Genomic DNA, 14,916 nt, shown 5'->3' with positions numbered 1-14,916 from the left:
GACAGAAATCCATCACTGCAAATGATTAACATCTATTTCTTTTCTTTTGGCTTTAAAGAATTTTGTATTACTACCTAGGTCCAATTCAGAATATCAAGTGCAATTCTTAAAATCACAGATGGGTGGAGAACTACAACCACAGTAGCAAGCAACAGATTTCCCCACAGACAGCATTATGGGCAAAGCTTTATCAGCAGTAGCACCATTCACTGCACCAACAGATGTCAGTGCTCAAAGGCAGTGAGAAAAGTGTGAGCAGAGTTAAAGGCTGGGTCTGCATCTGCATGTGTCTGTCACTGAATAGTAAAATTACTATCTCCTTAAGCACTACACTTTGAAAGCAAAATGGCTTTTTTTTAGCTTGATATTCTTTCACACTAGCTACTTCCTATTTCCTTGGAAGAAAGCAGTCCCTGAACAAAAGGAATTTCAAAAGGCAAAGATTCATATTAAGCAGGGAACTAAGTGAAAGAAAAGTATGCAGATACTTTAAAAAATAGTCTCACAGTGGTCTGAATGCTAATTAAAGAAGCAAGCCACACTGATCTAATGTCATTTTACTGCAATGTTTTAAAAGCAGACACTGACTTTTAATAAATAATTGAAAAAGAGGGCTTATGTTGCCAAGCAATATGATCACCCCTACACATGTGAGATGATGTAAAATCCTGGGAAGAAAATATCATACATTCTTTCTTTCTACTTTATTCATATGAAAAACACACAGTACTGCCTCTACCCTAAATTGCCAGCATTATATATCTTCATATGGGAAGTGCAAAGCTGCAATCTTTTCCATTAAAACTTCAACTTCTGTTTCTCCTCAGTATCAGAGAAAGAAGCTGATGTACTTCTATGAGTACTTTCGAGATGCACACAGTGTCATATAATAGCCAGATGTTCCACAGCCATCAGCTCATTCATTGCACAGAATCTTTTCAGTCCTTTGCACGGTATTGCCTACCATCTCTCCTGATTTTCACCTATTTTCCTATCTGATTAGAGATTTGCACTTAAAAGAAAAGGCCCAAGTTTCAAATAAGTCAGAGTCCACTCACTTACTGTATTCTTAAAACAAGTTTAAAACCAAGGTACATGCAGCTTCCAAGAAGGAGTAGGAAGGCAAATGAAAATAGATTTTACACTTGTAGTTACCCTTGCCTAAGAGACCGCACATCTCAGTGTTCCCACAAGGACGGTGAATGCTTAATTTTAACAGTTATAAGAATGTAACAGCAGGTTATGTGCTCATCCAATCTGTTTGAAAAGCTTTTAAAATCAGAGGCATCAAAATGAGCAATACCTGTATCTTCATAAATACCAGCTATAAAATCCAAACAGCTTACCGTGGAGAGTTATAGCAAGTTGTCATATTTTTTCATGCAAGCCTTTCTTGGTTACAACAGAGTTCAAACTGAAGACTTCAAGATGCAAGAAAGGCAAACTAGGAGTTTTACCACTCCACATGCCTTCCTTCATAGCAGCACTGGAGCACAGCGCTCAAGTGTTGCTTCAAAAGCTTCCAAAGCTAATGATCTAAACACAGAACCAGGAAGTCTCAGGCTTTACCTGTCCCTGCAATAAAACCATGCATTTAGCAGCAGTTTAGCGGTAAAGCAAAGCTGCTCATGTGCGATCATGAATCTCACTCCAAAGCTCAGGTTTAAACTGACTCTAATGAAGTGACACACCCGTGCTGGACACCTGCAGCACAGGTGGGAGCCAAGACAGCCTTACCCAGCACAGAGCAACAGCCCCTGGTTTAGAGGGGAATGGCCAAACAGGAACCAGGTCTCCACATTCTGCTCTGAAACCTCACTGTGCAACCCTGTGTGAATCAATGGGCTGCTCTCAGCCCTAGAAAAGCACCCATGTGCTTCCCCCCTCAACAGCAAAGCCTTCTGGACTCTGCAGGCAGGGCTGCCAAGCAATAGAACTGCGGCTCAACCACAAGTCTGTAAAAAGTTTCATTTCATCTGGTTCGGGGAAGCATGAGCTTCATTACTCACCAATGATGTTTTCATAACAGACTTGCAGACACGATTAAAAAGAGTCGTGGAAAACAGCAAAACAGAAGATGCCTCTCAGAAGTGTGCACGCAATCTTTATGTCACATGCTTTAAAAACCTCAAACAACTCAGTGAAAAAAGAAAAACAAACAACTGAATAATGTTCTGGATAAAGAAAATTTTCACAGAAAAGGAATCAGCATATTGAGCATCTGGTACATTGCCCATATTGCTTAATTCACAGTCTCTCATCCCCCCCCCCAGTTATTTCCCTCACTTGTAAAATCACAGCTCTTCTATAAATAACTTAGGAAGAGACCACAAAACCCTTCAAAACCGAGTGTCTAAAACCTGCTTTACACAGAGACACATGTGAATACTTGAGTTTGTTACCAAAAAGACACACAACCAGTGAGTCTCATCATCTCTGTACCACCTCAGGTGGCAATTTATTGTCAGAGTAAGTGCTGCACTGTTAAGACAGAGCGAACACTGAATCACAGCCACTTTCCTGAAATATTACTCTCACTGTGCCAAATAAGTTGGGAAGACAAATTTGTTATTTGTAAATAAAGGAAACACTTATCAAGATAGTATCTTTAAGATGCAAACCACAGAAATTTCCTCTTATGCTGGCTCCCTGAGCTAGAAAACATCCCAACCTAACCAAAGAGGAAGCTAACACACAGCAATCCTTAGAGCAGTGTGCTTCAGACAACTTTAAGAAAAGGTCTGTCCATCCAACAGTCACACAGGTCCTTCTGCAATGGACAATGATTATTTTCCACAAGAAGAGCTGTCTTCTGCCTCCCCATGGCTTCCTTTTCATAAATCCTGTGCTTTCATTAACATTCAAAGAAGGTATCAAAGCCTGGCTGTCTACCACTCTTATTTGCTCCCTGAATGAGATAAGACCTTTTTTTGGTCTTAACAGTAGATTTTAATAAACAGGTGGAATTTTTTCTGCTTCCGTTTGTCTGCAGCATAGAACTACAGCCTCAGGCAACTGTACTTACTAACATTATGATTTAGTCTATTTCTTTATATTAATTGGCTGCCATAGGCTACTACACTAGCATCAAGTACAAAATCATCACTATGAGAATGTAACTTCTGCTGAAGTACAGGAGATATTCCATTTTAAGCTTTATCCCACATGTTTACATCACCTTATTTAGTTCTCATGAAGAGTCCTATGTGTCTGGAATTTACATTTTGCCTTTACAGAAAGACAAATAATTAATCATGCCCTTGTTTTGTTTGTTGGTTTATGTTTTTGTGAAAACCAGATGTTTTTCACCCAACATTTAAAGTCTTTTCATTTTCCCCACAATTCTGAGGATCTGGTTATAAAGGACATTCAGTTACTTTTGATAAGTTTACCTGTTGAGAATACAGACCAAGCCTGAAGATGGGAAAATTAAATATCATTCTTAGCACACAGAAAACAGGTGCAAGGCTATAAAAACAAGAACCAGCAATTGGGAACACATCCTATTCCAATCAGATATGTACACAGTCATACAGTGAAACACCCCTCCAACTCATGATCCCAGTTCAAATCCAAGATCATTTGACTGAAGGGAGGCTATGAGGTTCTCACTGAAAATCCCCAAACAAAACAAAACAAACCCAAACAAGGCAGCACCTGAAACAACTCACCTGAAAAAATGTCCTTCCCTAAAAAGAACTCAGAGTGTCTTATCAGGAAGAACATTAATTCGGCGAATATATACCCTATTTCGTATTTTGGGGACATAAAGATACCTCAGACCATTCTCCTCCACTTTCCTCTGCTTCCAAATGCAGTGGGCTCAGTGGTGGTCCACTGCATCCACTGTGCTCAGAACTCCACTAAACCCTTTCAGCTCCCTACCCCCCAGGGCACAAACCCAACTAAAGCAAGAGTAGCTCCACATCTGGTTGGCAAGCTGATCTGGCTCTCCATAGGTTCTGCCAAGTGAGTCACTGAATCATACTCAGTAACACAGCTGAAGCTTCTCTGCATCCTGTAGTGCCATTAACCCTAAGCAAGCACTTTAACTTATTGGTTTGTGACATTTTGGATATCATAAGGCAACCCTGGCCACCTCCAGCTTGCCATTATCATATGTGATTCCCATCTTTAGGCACTTTATTCACCTCCTCAGTGACTTTTATTAAAAAAAACCCACAACACAAACAGTATTTATCAGGAAGGAAAGCACTATCAAACATTCAAAAAATAATAGAAAATACAAAAATACCGAAGATTAAAAGTAAATAAACAAAGCTTTGGGTGAGAAAAAAAACAAGATTAATAATAAACTTCAACAAACTTAATAACAACTATACCATGTCAGCATTAAGGTCACAAGATACTTCAGGAAAACTTCTTTTGAAATGCATTGATTGCATCATCAGCATGTTGGCAGGAATCACCACACTGCTTACTCATTACATGTCAACTCTTTTCCTTTCACTGAATCATGTTCTTAAAGAAATGTACCATCAGGGAATGTAGCTTTTTCTGTTTGAAACTCAAACCACCCAGTACTTAAACTGCTGTATTTTAACTGTTTCCTCTCCTATGAAGGTCTTCACAAGTAAAAGCGCTCTGAATTTTAGTCTACAGTAGCTGGGGCCTCAATAATTCCTGTTTCTGTATTTCTTGTCTCCTTTTCTGTTATGAGAAGAGGGGTTGGGAGGTAAACCTTCTGAAGAGAAATGCTTCATTCTGCTAAGATGATTACAGTAGATGGAACCTTTAGTCTGCAAAAGTCTCATTGCAGAGATTCAGTTTTAATGGAGAACTTAGGCAAGAAGAACAGATACCAGGTGCTAAGACACAGCTACTCAAAGAGATTTCATACATTTTTTCCACCTGTTCCCTCACCACAGCCAAAACTAGCACCAAGTCAACCCTTTCATTAACACCTTTGACTCACCAACCTGACAGAAAGTTTAGCAGAAATCTATCCAATTTCTTTTTTTCTTTTTCTCTGACAATTTTTAGCTGACTTACTGAGCTGAAGCAGCTTATGGAGGGCTGCAGTGAAAGTCACAGAAAGTAGATAGTGGGAGAAGGCAATCAAAAGTGGCACAAAGAGACTTCTCCTCCTCTTCCAATAGCAAGAAGTATTAGTGAGCTCACCTTGTCATGTAAACACCCTCATAAGGAAATAAAACTCCATCCAGCTGGCACTGGACCTTCCTGAGCAGCAGCACCAGGATACCAGGCAGTAGGAAAGCAGCTGGTGGAAGCATGCAGGAAGACACAAGGGGCCAACTGCCCTTCCACAACAGTGAGTGACCACCCATTATTTTGCCATCACTCCTTGTTGATGAAGACATCTGATTATGCCCAAATATTTCATGTCAAGCACATATTAGATCTCTGATTAGTGCTTTATTTCCATGCTCAAGCTTTCTTTCCTCAAGATATTGCTGAACATCCCTGTAACATTATGGAGATTTTAATCTAAACTGCATAAAAGCCACCATAGGACTTTAAAAGCTTCAGAATTCACACTGCCAATGCCACCTCAATTCATTTCTTAATGGAAGGACAGGGAGGGAAGCTGCAGAGTCTGTTTTGCTGACTTGCAGCCACTGCCCTGTTGAGCTCAAAGGACTGGTGCTCAAATTCCTCTCTGCAGGACTTGTACTACATGACTGCAACAGCTGAGAGCTGTGCTTGTACTTGGAGCACTGCATGACCACGCTCTTTAGACATTGATTCCAGTTTACCAGGGAGGCTTTTATCCTGAAAACATGTCCAAACACCCTGATCAATAACATGAACAGTTTCCAAGGTAGTTACCTTGTACAAGAACAGCACAGCTGCGTTAGTATGGTGCTCCACCACAGAGCTTGCTGTTCAGCAGGATTAATTAGTCTGGGCAGAGCACCACACTAATGTGATTATATAGCTTCTAGTACCTGAGCTAGCTCACTCATCCTTTCTATTCTTTTGCTTTAAAATAAAAAGAGCTTAGGTTTTGCTGTTTCCTTTACACCTAAATAATTCCAGCACCGTTTTTTTTTCTTGGAAGAGAGAGGACTGAGACTTGGAGAAGACTCAAAATAAGATTTTTCTAATTAAAAGAATGCATCTCCTGCCTTCATAGCCTATTTCCACTATTATCATCCTCATCTAATATTTTCTTTTGCTTGTATCAACTACCTATGCCCCTGCAAGTCTTGCCTTGACATCAGGAATAATGATGTCCAGCCATAACCAACAGCGACAAAAGCAGAGACTGGAAGACATTGCACTTGAGTGGAACGGAATCATCACTGCCTTCCACTCCTTTTTTCCAGGAAGGGAACAGATACCACAGGAGGCACTTGCCACAGACATACCAGGGGCCCAGACCTTGCTCCAAGTCATGGGAGCACTGGAGGAACTGACTGAAGAATGCAATTCTGGCAAATGCAAGTGTGCTGCTAATGCTCAGAGTGTGCTCCATGGCTCGAGCCTCCATGAGGCATCCTGCATGAGGACAACACCCAGGACAGGCAGTCAAAAACTCAGCAGCCACAAGCAACTGACAGCAGTAGAACAGGAAGTGGTGGGGAAGGCCTCCCTGCTGGCAGTGCTGCTCTTCGCTCCGAGTTTGCCTGTAACGCATCAACAGAAGAGAAGCAGAGCACAAGCACAGCGCCCATCAGTATCGCTGGCTTCTGGTTCACACCCGTCCCTGCACACAGCCAGGCCCCAGAGGTGTAACACAGTGGGGCAGACCTTTCCACACACAGAGCTTGAGAGCAACCACAGAGTTCTGACAGAGTGAAAAAGAAGTGAGGGTTCCCTCATAGCAACAGGATCTCTACTTCATGTTTCCACAAGTATTTTACTCATTCAATAAGCATCTACCATTTCTTTTTCTTTTTGGTAATATTATGTTGGTTTAAATACTAAGAGAGGTTCAAGAACATTTTTATTTCCTTCTTGGTTTAAGTTTCACCCTGTTCATTTTTTTTTCTAATATAACAGAGCAAGCTGTAGAAAAAGTGGTTAAAATTTCTAGAAGAAAACTTGGCTAAGAAATGCCATAAAGTCACAGCATTTCATTGCTTTGTGATTCTAAGTGATATTGTACTGGCTGGACTTCTAAACACACACATCAACTTAAAATTTAAAACAGTAAATGGACAAAGCATCTCTAAGGTATCTCCCCTCTCAGCTTTATGTCAGCATGTTGGCGGGACAGAGCCCTTCCAGAACAGAAACACAGGGAAGAACAACCTTATTTTTTTGGCATTCTTTTCCTTTAAAGTAACTTGCTTCCTTCTGTAAAAAGTATCACCAAGACTAGTTTCAAATGTTGAGTTCTAGATATATGACATAAATAATACAATTTGCAATGCGAATTCCAGGCTCAAAAAAGTATGAAAGCAGGAAGGTTTTTTATGTTTGCATCTCCAGCATGTAACCACTGGGCACAAAGAGAAAAACTTTTAAGGGATAATTCTGATTTCTGTGCATTTACAGTAAAGTACAAAAGTTCATACTTTAAAAAGATACATTTTTAAACTATTTAAAGTTTTAAAACTAAGCTAAAAAGCCTTCAGATTAGAAATCCATCTTTACTCTAAGGTAACAATATAAAAAAGGGGACTAAAGCTTGCAAAAAGACAAAGAGAACAGCAACAAAAAGCCAACACATGAAACAATGTGAAGCAAGTCAGCACAGAATAGAAACACTGTTTTATTGTCAATGGAAAAAAGACAAAAATCAAACCAGGCAAAGTACTGCAAAAATGCTAAAGCAAGTAAGGAATCAAGATGTTAAGATCACATAGTGATTTAGGAGGAAAAGAAACTTAGTATTGAGGACTTAAACTGAGGTATGAATGAAAGCAAAGACCTGGAAACAAAGTGCAGTTTCTGTATCATCTCCTATGCTTAAACAGCCAAAACTCTGGTTTGGGGAGGCTACTGTGAAACTGATGCTCTGTGTGGAAGTGGAGGAGGAAAGGAAAGGGAGGAAGAAATTGAAGAGATATTGGCCATGTGTTTGTAAGTACACAAACACATGCATATCCACATGTAACAAAAGGTAACTCAGACCGGCCGGCACACAGTGGGACCAGCAGGACAGCAGCATGCTTAAGTGTTATCTTCCTCCTCCTGTTTAGTTACTTGTTGCAGTCTTCTGTACCACAGAATCAGGTACATCAGGTCTGGAGCCTCATTACTTCCAAATACTTCTCCATGGCAATGTCACAGAGCTGGAAAAAGAGTTTGCTGGTATTTCTAACTTTCCATATGCCTCAGGGAGGCTGCATGACTAAACCAGAAGACAACATACTCACTGCACACTTCAAGATGTGGTCTGTACCGTGTACTCCTAAGAGTTTCTCCCTTCAAAATACCTTTGCATTGGTACATGCTGCTTATGACTTAAAACTATGCTACACAGTTTGGTGAAACAGTTAGTGACACAAGGACTCCAGAGCACAGAACACAACTTGATATTTGTGAGAACTTATTACATGATGCTCTGTGCTCACAGCTCACTTTTCAGAGCACTCTGTACAAACACACAATAAAAATAAATAATTTTAACTAAGGCTAACCAGGTTTCACAAATACTGAAATACTCCGTAGTAAGGCTTACTACAGAGACTATCTCATTTCCATCACCACAGTACATGAAATATATACTACTAATTAATTCATAAACCCTAATCTCTGCAGGCAGCTGAAATTGTCAGTTCGATAAATAAACCAGCCAGCACTGATGGGAAGTTGAACTGTATTACTAAGGAAATTCTTCTTCTGCTAGAGGACCCTGTCAAACTCTGCCCACGACAGCATCACCTAGACAGAGTTTTTGTAGGGAAGGATTTAAACCGGTACCTGAACCAACCCAGCAGCAGGACCAGAAAAAGGTGGTTGAAGGAATTCGTCAAAGCACACACAGCTCTGACGCTTTACCGCTGCAACCTAAATTGACTGTATTTGCCAAATGCCCTCAACTCTTCAGACAGCCGATACCGCTGAATAGCGAACCGCACGAACCCGAGTCGGACCACGACCCCTCTGGAGCGCTGCACCGCACCTGCGCCCCGCCGGATAGCCCGGGCAGCTCCTGAGCCGTGCCCCGCTGCCTCCGCACCCGCGGAGGATCGGACACGCACCGCCCGAGCCCGGCACGTCCCGTGGGCAGCGCAGGCGGACCCGCGCCGCTCTTTCTCCCCGGCGCCGCCGTCCCCAGCCTGCCAGCCCTCGCGGGGCTTTGCTTTCTGCCCGGGTTTCGGTGCAACAGCTGGGGGAACCCGGCAACCTCGGGAGGGAGGGAGGCGCAGCCGGCACGGAGCCGGCAGCGCGGGGCCGCAAGCGGGAACGCACCGCGGGCTGCGAGGATGCAACCGCGGGCGACGCCGCCGACCGGCGCTGCGGCTACTGAGGGACAGCCATCCAGAAAGACCCTCTCCCCGCAAGGAGGAGGCGGCAGGAGCTGTCAGGGGTCCCCCAGCACCGCCGCCAGAGCCGGCAGAGACCTGTTGCCCCGCGCGGGAGTGCCGAGGCGCATCCCCCGGAGCGGGACCGACCACCACCGCTACCCACCTCTTTGATTTTCTCCCTCCTCTGCCGGACGTCGGGGTCGGCGGGCTCCTGCCCCACGGCGCCGACGGGCTGGCGGAAAAGGCGCTGGGGCAGCCCGGGGGCACCCGCCTCCTTCCTGCCGCGGGCGTCCTGCAGAAGTTTCTCCTTGTCCTGGCGGATGTCTCTGCGGATCTCCTCGGGCAGCTTCTGCAGCGTCTCCTTGGCCTCCCGCAGAGCCCGCTCGTGGTCCGCGCGGATCCGCTCCAGGCTGCCCGGCCCGCCCGCGGCCGCCGCCGCCGCCGGGCCGCCTCCGGGCTGCGGAGGGGCGCGGGGCTGCCCGCCGGGCGGCGGCGGCGGCGGCTGCAGGGCGGCCGAGTGGAAGAAGACGCCGCTGAGAAGCTTGGAGGAGTCGGGCAGGAAAAAGATGGCCCCGAAGCAGAGGGTGATGAAGGCGCTGAACACCAGCAGCAGCACGAACTTCTCCGTCAGCCGGAACGCGCCGGGGCCCGCCGCCTTCCTGCCCCCGCCGCCCGCGCCGCTGCCCGCGGGGCCGCCCAGCGTCCCCGGCCCCGCCGCGCTACCGAAGAGCGGCAGCAAGCTGGCGGCGGGCATGACCCCCGCGCCGCCTCAGCGCCGCGCTGCGCGCCCCGCCGCCGCCGCGCAGGGACCGCACCGCACCGGACGGCTCGGCTCCGCCGCCCCCTCCCCGCCTCGGCCGCACAAAGTTTCCCCGGGCGGACGCGGCAACTTTTCCCTTCCCCGCGGCCGCGCTCCCTCTGCGCTCCCGCCGGCAGCGCTCGGCAGCGTCTGCGGGGCGGGCGCTGTCAGCTCCAGCCCATGCTGCCGCCGGGCCGCCGCCGCGGGTGCCGCTCCCCGCTCCGCCCGCGCGGAACTGCCGGGCAGCCGGGGGCGGGGCGGGCCGGGGCGGGGCCGCCGCCGGCCCAATGGCGGGGGGGGCGGGGCGCGGGCGCTGCCGGACCGCGGGTCCGGGGCTCAGCCGCGGGATGCGCTGCCCCGGGCGCCGCCGGCGCCCCGCGGCCGGAGGGGAGCGGCAGCGGCGGGGCGCGCCCGCTTCGGCCCCGTGGGCGGCGTTGGCCCGGGGCGGGCGGGGGCGCGGCACCGGCGGATGCCGGCGGCGCGCCCTCGCGCACCCACGTGCACGCCGGTGCGCGCACACACGCGCGCGTGTACGCCCGCAGGGGCGCGCGGCGGGGGCCTGCGCGCTCACGGGCGCGCGTGCACAGGCGCGCACGCACTCGCCGGGGGCGCGCGCGGGGCCGGGGGCGGTGCGAGGGGAGCGGGGGCACGGCGGGACCGGGAACAACTCCTGAGCCGCCGGGATAGGGCGAGCCCTTGTCTGATCTTTGTATGAAAAACAAGGGTTAATTTCATTTATTGGGGTGTTTTTTCTGTAGGTAAAAGTGCACCTTGTCCAAGGGAGCAGGGTATATGTCTGTGCAGTGTGAAAATCCGACTGTTCATCTACGCTCGTACGCATGAAAAGACCATCGTGTGTTGGCACAAGGGTAACACATCCGTGTTTGATAGTGGATCAAATTGCTGCATCCAGCTCCCCAAGCATTAAGCGAAAGGGAAGGTTTCCAAAAAAAAAAAAAAAAAGATATCGATTTATTATTTTTGCCCGTGTTACAGAGCAATGCAATAATCAGCAGGCATGTAAGAAGAATAAAATGTTGTGTCACTTTAACAGAAAAAGGGAACCCAGCCAACATCCAGGAGTTTATCTCCAACTCTTTTGGAACATACTCAGAGTCTACCTAGAATTTCACAGCAGTCCAGCACTGTAATCTTGAAAATTTCCCCCAAAAGGTTAACCACACAGTCAGAAAGAAAACAGTGAGATATGTGGTCCCACAAGTTAGGATGCTGAGGTTGGTTTGTTTGCGTATTTGCATGGCTTTATTTTACAAGGGATAAAAAAAGAAAAACCAAAACGACGGTAGAGGGAAGTCTGTGCTTTAAGCAAGGGCAGGGAGAAGGCATTGTGTAAGCCTTAAAGACATGATTTTGAAAATGGGCTTGGCATGGATCTAATTCTGCTCCCAGTGGAATTAAGGGGAGTTTTACCATTGACTTAATAGGAATAAAGCAAGGCTGCTGCTCAGTGCTATTCCAAATCCCTTTCTTTAGAAGTTAGAATATGTAACAGATTAATTAAAAACAGGTTCAGAGAAGACAGTTATATAGAGTTATATAGAAGTGATAGAGTCCTGCAAAATTCCCCTAAGTATATAAGCAAATGCTTCTGTAAAATTTCAGGATTATACATGAAACTGAAGGATCAGGGGCCCAACTTCATATTCAGTGAGATCAGTAATTCAATTTCGTTTTTATTCTGGTTTTCTTTTAAATCCTATTTTTTCCTGAGTTGCATTTTCCCACATTTAGATGTGAAACTATTGCTCAAATGAAACAATGAGCTCTCTGACTTTGACACACATTTCCCAGAAATGTTTAACGTAGCCTAATAGCTGTGCCAAGACAAAATTGTTTAAGGTTGAAGAAATCAGACTGCTTGGAAAAGGAGATAAGAATCCATGGTGATTTTAGTTTTGTTTTTGCTTTTTTTTTTTTTTTTTTTTTTTTTTAAGCAACATTTAAGGTAGCAAATATGGGGTTTAGCTGTTGAAAGACAGCTGACTAATGAAAAAGCTTCCTAAATGGTGAAATACCACTCTCAGCTTCAGCAAGCATACTCTGCTTCAGTCACTGTGTATGTGGGTGTGTAATATTTCTCACAGATTCCCCTCAAAACTCATCACTACTTATATGATAATATTTGGAGGCTGAAGTTATTGCTGGAAGAAATGCCCTCCTTCAGTATTCTGGAGTCATTCCTTAGGTTGCCATATTTCTATAGCACTTTATGAACGGATGCAGGAGCAGAAAATACTATCACATGGGGTTCTGCTCCTGTGTCTCCTGAAATGAGAGACACATCAGCCTTTTGCCTTCTTTTGGTGTTCATCCTAAATGCCAGGGGCCAAGTGTGGATTCATGCAAGGGGTTTCACTGCCACACCTATCACTCTCTTTGAGACATCCTGAGCATAAGGGAAGCAGCAATGAGGATTTTCTATGCAAAGATGGAAATTGTGAAATTCTCAAGCCTTTGTGATGATCATTCCTCCTTCTCTGAGCAGGATGCAAAATTTTGTATGCAGTGTTCCTGTTGTTAGCACTTAATGTTACAGTTACCAGTAAGGTCATGTGGGAACTATTCAGTGGGACTGCTGAAGCATGGAAAGTTACAGGCATACAGAGCTGTTCGCTACGTGAGGGCAATAGGGACTGAAAGACAAAAGAACGGCTTCAACACAACCCTGATACACAGCTTCCTTGGGCTTTTTGTCACTAATTTACTTCAGGCACAAAGTATTCCAAGGACCATGAAAATACAAGGAGTAGCTCAGAGAAAAACACCTTTGATTCCAAATGGCAAAATGAAGGCTGTACAATGCTCCTTTTCAACTGGCTGTGTCCAACAGGCTGTTCAGCTATAAAGTTAAATCATGTTCATAGGCACTTAAATAATGTCAAAAAATCCAAATAAAATGCAAACAAGAGAAGCTTGGTGTTTGCATTAGAGACAACAGTGGAAAACCCACCTGTCTGCACCAGGACTTGCATTGGGAAAGCCTCTTTGAATACAACTCTGTCAGCACATCCACCTAGGGGATATTGAACTGCCTGCTACTTTGGGCTGGGTATTTTTTTGCTAGTCAAGCTGCATTACTTCCTGGATGACATCAGCTAAAATGGGAAAAAACCAAGTCTCTGGGCAGTTGTTTTGCTATGCTGGGTCCTACCCAGTTTGGGTATGCCAACAAAACACTGGACTGTATCCCTCCCATGGAGGGAAATACTGCTTCTGTGGATTCAGCTGCAGAATCAGGAATAATTTTCCAGCAATCATGCACAGGTCATCTATAGATGCCCAGCATCTATAGAAAGGTAGTACTGATACATGAGAAGTGGTGAGAGGGAGATTTGCATAATAAAGAACAAGACTATTTTCTGTAATAAATGTTCTGAATGGGGAAATTTGTTACATATTGACTGAAAGACTTGGAAAAGACCCAAATACTTATCATAATATTTTTTTTTTCTTTTTATTTTTTTAATCTACTTATACCTAATTTGTTATGGTTCCAGCCTTAGATCTTGTCTAATGATAGTAGTGGTAAGGAATTAGCCAGCTTGGTCTGAAAGATACATGCCACAGATAAGAAGAGATTTAACAGTTGTCCCACTTTTGGGCCCATTCAGCTGAGGCAGAGATACTTACTGATACATTTTCTTGGATAGTGAGTTTGTAACAATGCAACTCCCTTGCAAGGGGTTCCCAGTGTTACCTTCTAGTTAAGACTACTGTAAAAAAACATTGACAGCTTCCTTTTGAAATGCAATACTTTAACACAGCTTTCAGAGATACTTTTAATATGTTTGCCTTTGGGAGTGTGACTCATAAACCCAATTTAGACATCCAGCTCTTCATAGATTAAGTAACGTGGCACAGACTTAGGGTTCCCAAGGCACACAAGCTGGATTCATAACACCCAGTGTACTCTTTGGAAGGAGGCTTTGACCATTTGAGGACCAGATGTGTATTAAATGCTCTCTATCTCTGATTTTGGCAGCTGGCTGCAATTCTGAATTCAGTCTGTGAGGAAAATGTGATTCACAGACACAAAAACTTTGTTCAATCTTCAGTGTTTAGAGAATACAGGACTGCCTGATGATTTTCTTTAAGAGCTCAGAAGAGAGAAGTGTTGACCACTTCTGAGAAGAGAGAAGTGTTGACCAGGAGTTGGAGATTTGTGTTTGACATGTTTTGTAGTCTTGGGGGATTAGAATTATCCTCTTTTTCAGTGGAACATGTACATCCCCCACCACCATTCATTTTGAAGTAGTGCTATGACTCAGGGACAAGTGCAGGACTTTGAAGGCAAAGAGGAGAAAAGTTTTCTACAGAGCATTCCTTAACAACCCTGGAGGAAGAATGCTCCACTCCCAGAGGAGGCTACAGCCCAAGAGCTAGGGTGCTAGTCTGAGAGATGGAAGACACCAGATTGTCTCCTTCCCAGTAAGATTGCTGTTGAAGATTGGTCTCCTATTTGAGGATGAAAAACAGAAGAAAGAATATTAAATTTTCTCACATCCTTTCTCAAACATTTCCTCTAGCCTAATGCATGAGATGACTGTGGCTAACCAACTAAACTTTATAAATACTGTAGAAATAAATGTATCAGGAACATGAAGCTGTAGGCTCACAAACCTTCATAAACACTTTTTCAACTCTCTCCTGGCGTGGCTGTCAATTATACAAGAAGTCTCTTTTCTACCAGTA

At 45.0% G+C, this 14,916-nt stretch overlaps 1 protein-coding gene across 2 annotated transcripts in view; it reads right to left on the bottom strand.

Moving 5' to 3' along the window:
- Positions 1–10,158, bottom strand: part of MAN1A1 (mannosidase alpha class 1A member 1) — a 139,453-nt gene extending 129,295 nt beyond the window's left edge. For both annotated transcript variants that reach the window (XR_009418040.1, XM_059467867.1), the window contains exon 1: positions 9,568–10,158. Coding sequence is in view for 1 of the 2 variants with exons in the window: in XM_059467867.1 (XP_059323850.1) it covers positions 9,568–10,158 (591 nt within the window). In the remaining variant the exon portion in view is untranslated. The remainder of the gene's footprint in view (positions 1–9,567) is intronic.
- Positions 10,159–14,916: the final 4,758 nt, after the last annotated feature.

This window comes from Ammospiza nelsoni, chromosome 3 (assembly GCF_027579445.1).
Source record: "Ammospiza nelsoni isolate bAmmNel1 chromosome 3, bAmmNel1.pri, whole genome shotgun sequence".
Lineage (NCBI taxonomy): Eukaryota > Metazoa > Chordata > Aves > Passeriformes > Passerellidae > Ammospiza > Ammospiza nelsoni.
This window is presented reverse-complemented; position numbering and strand designations above follow the sequence as displayed.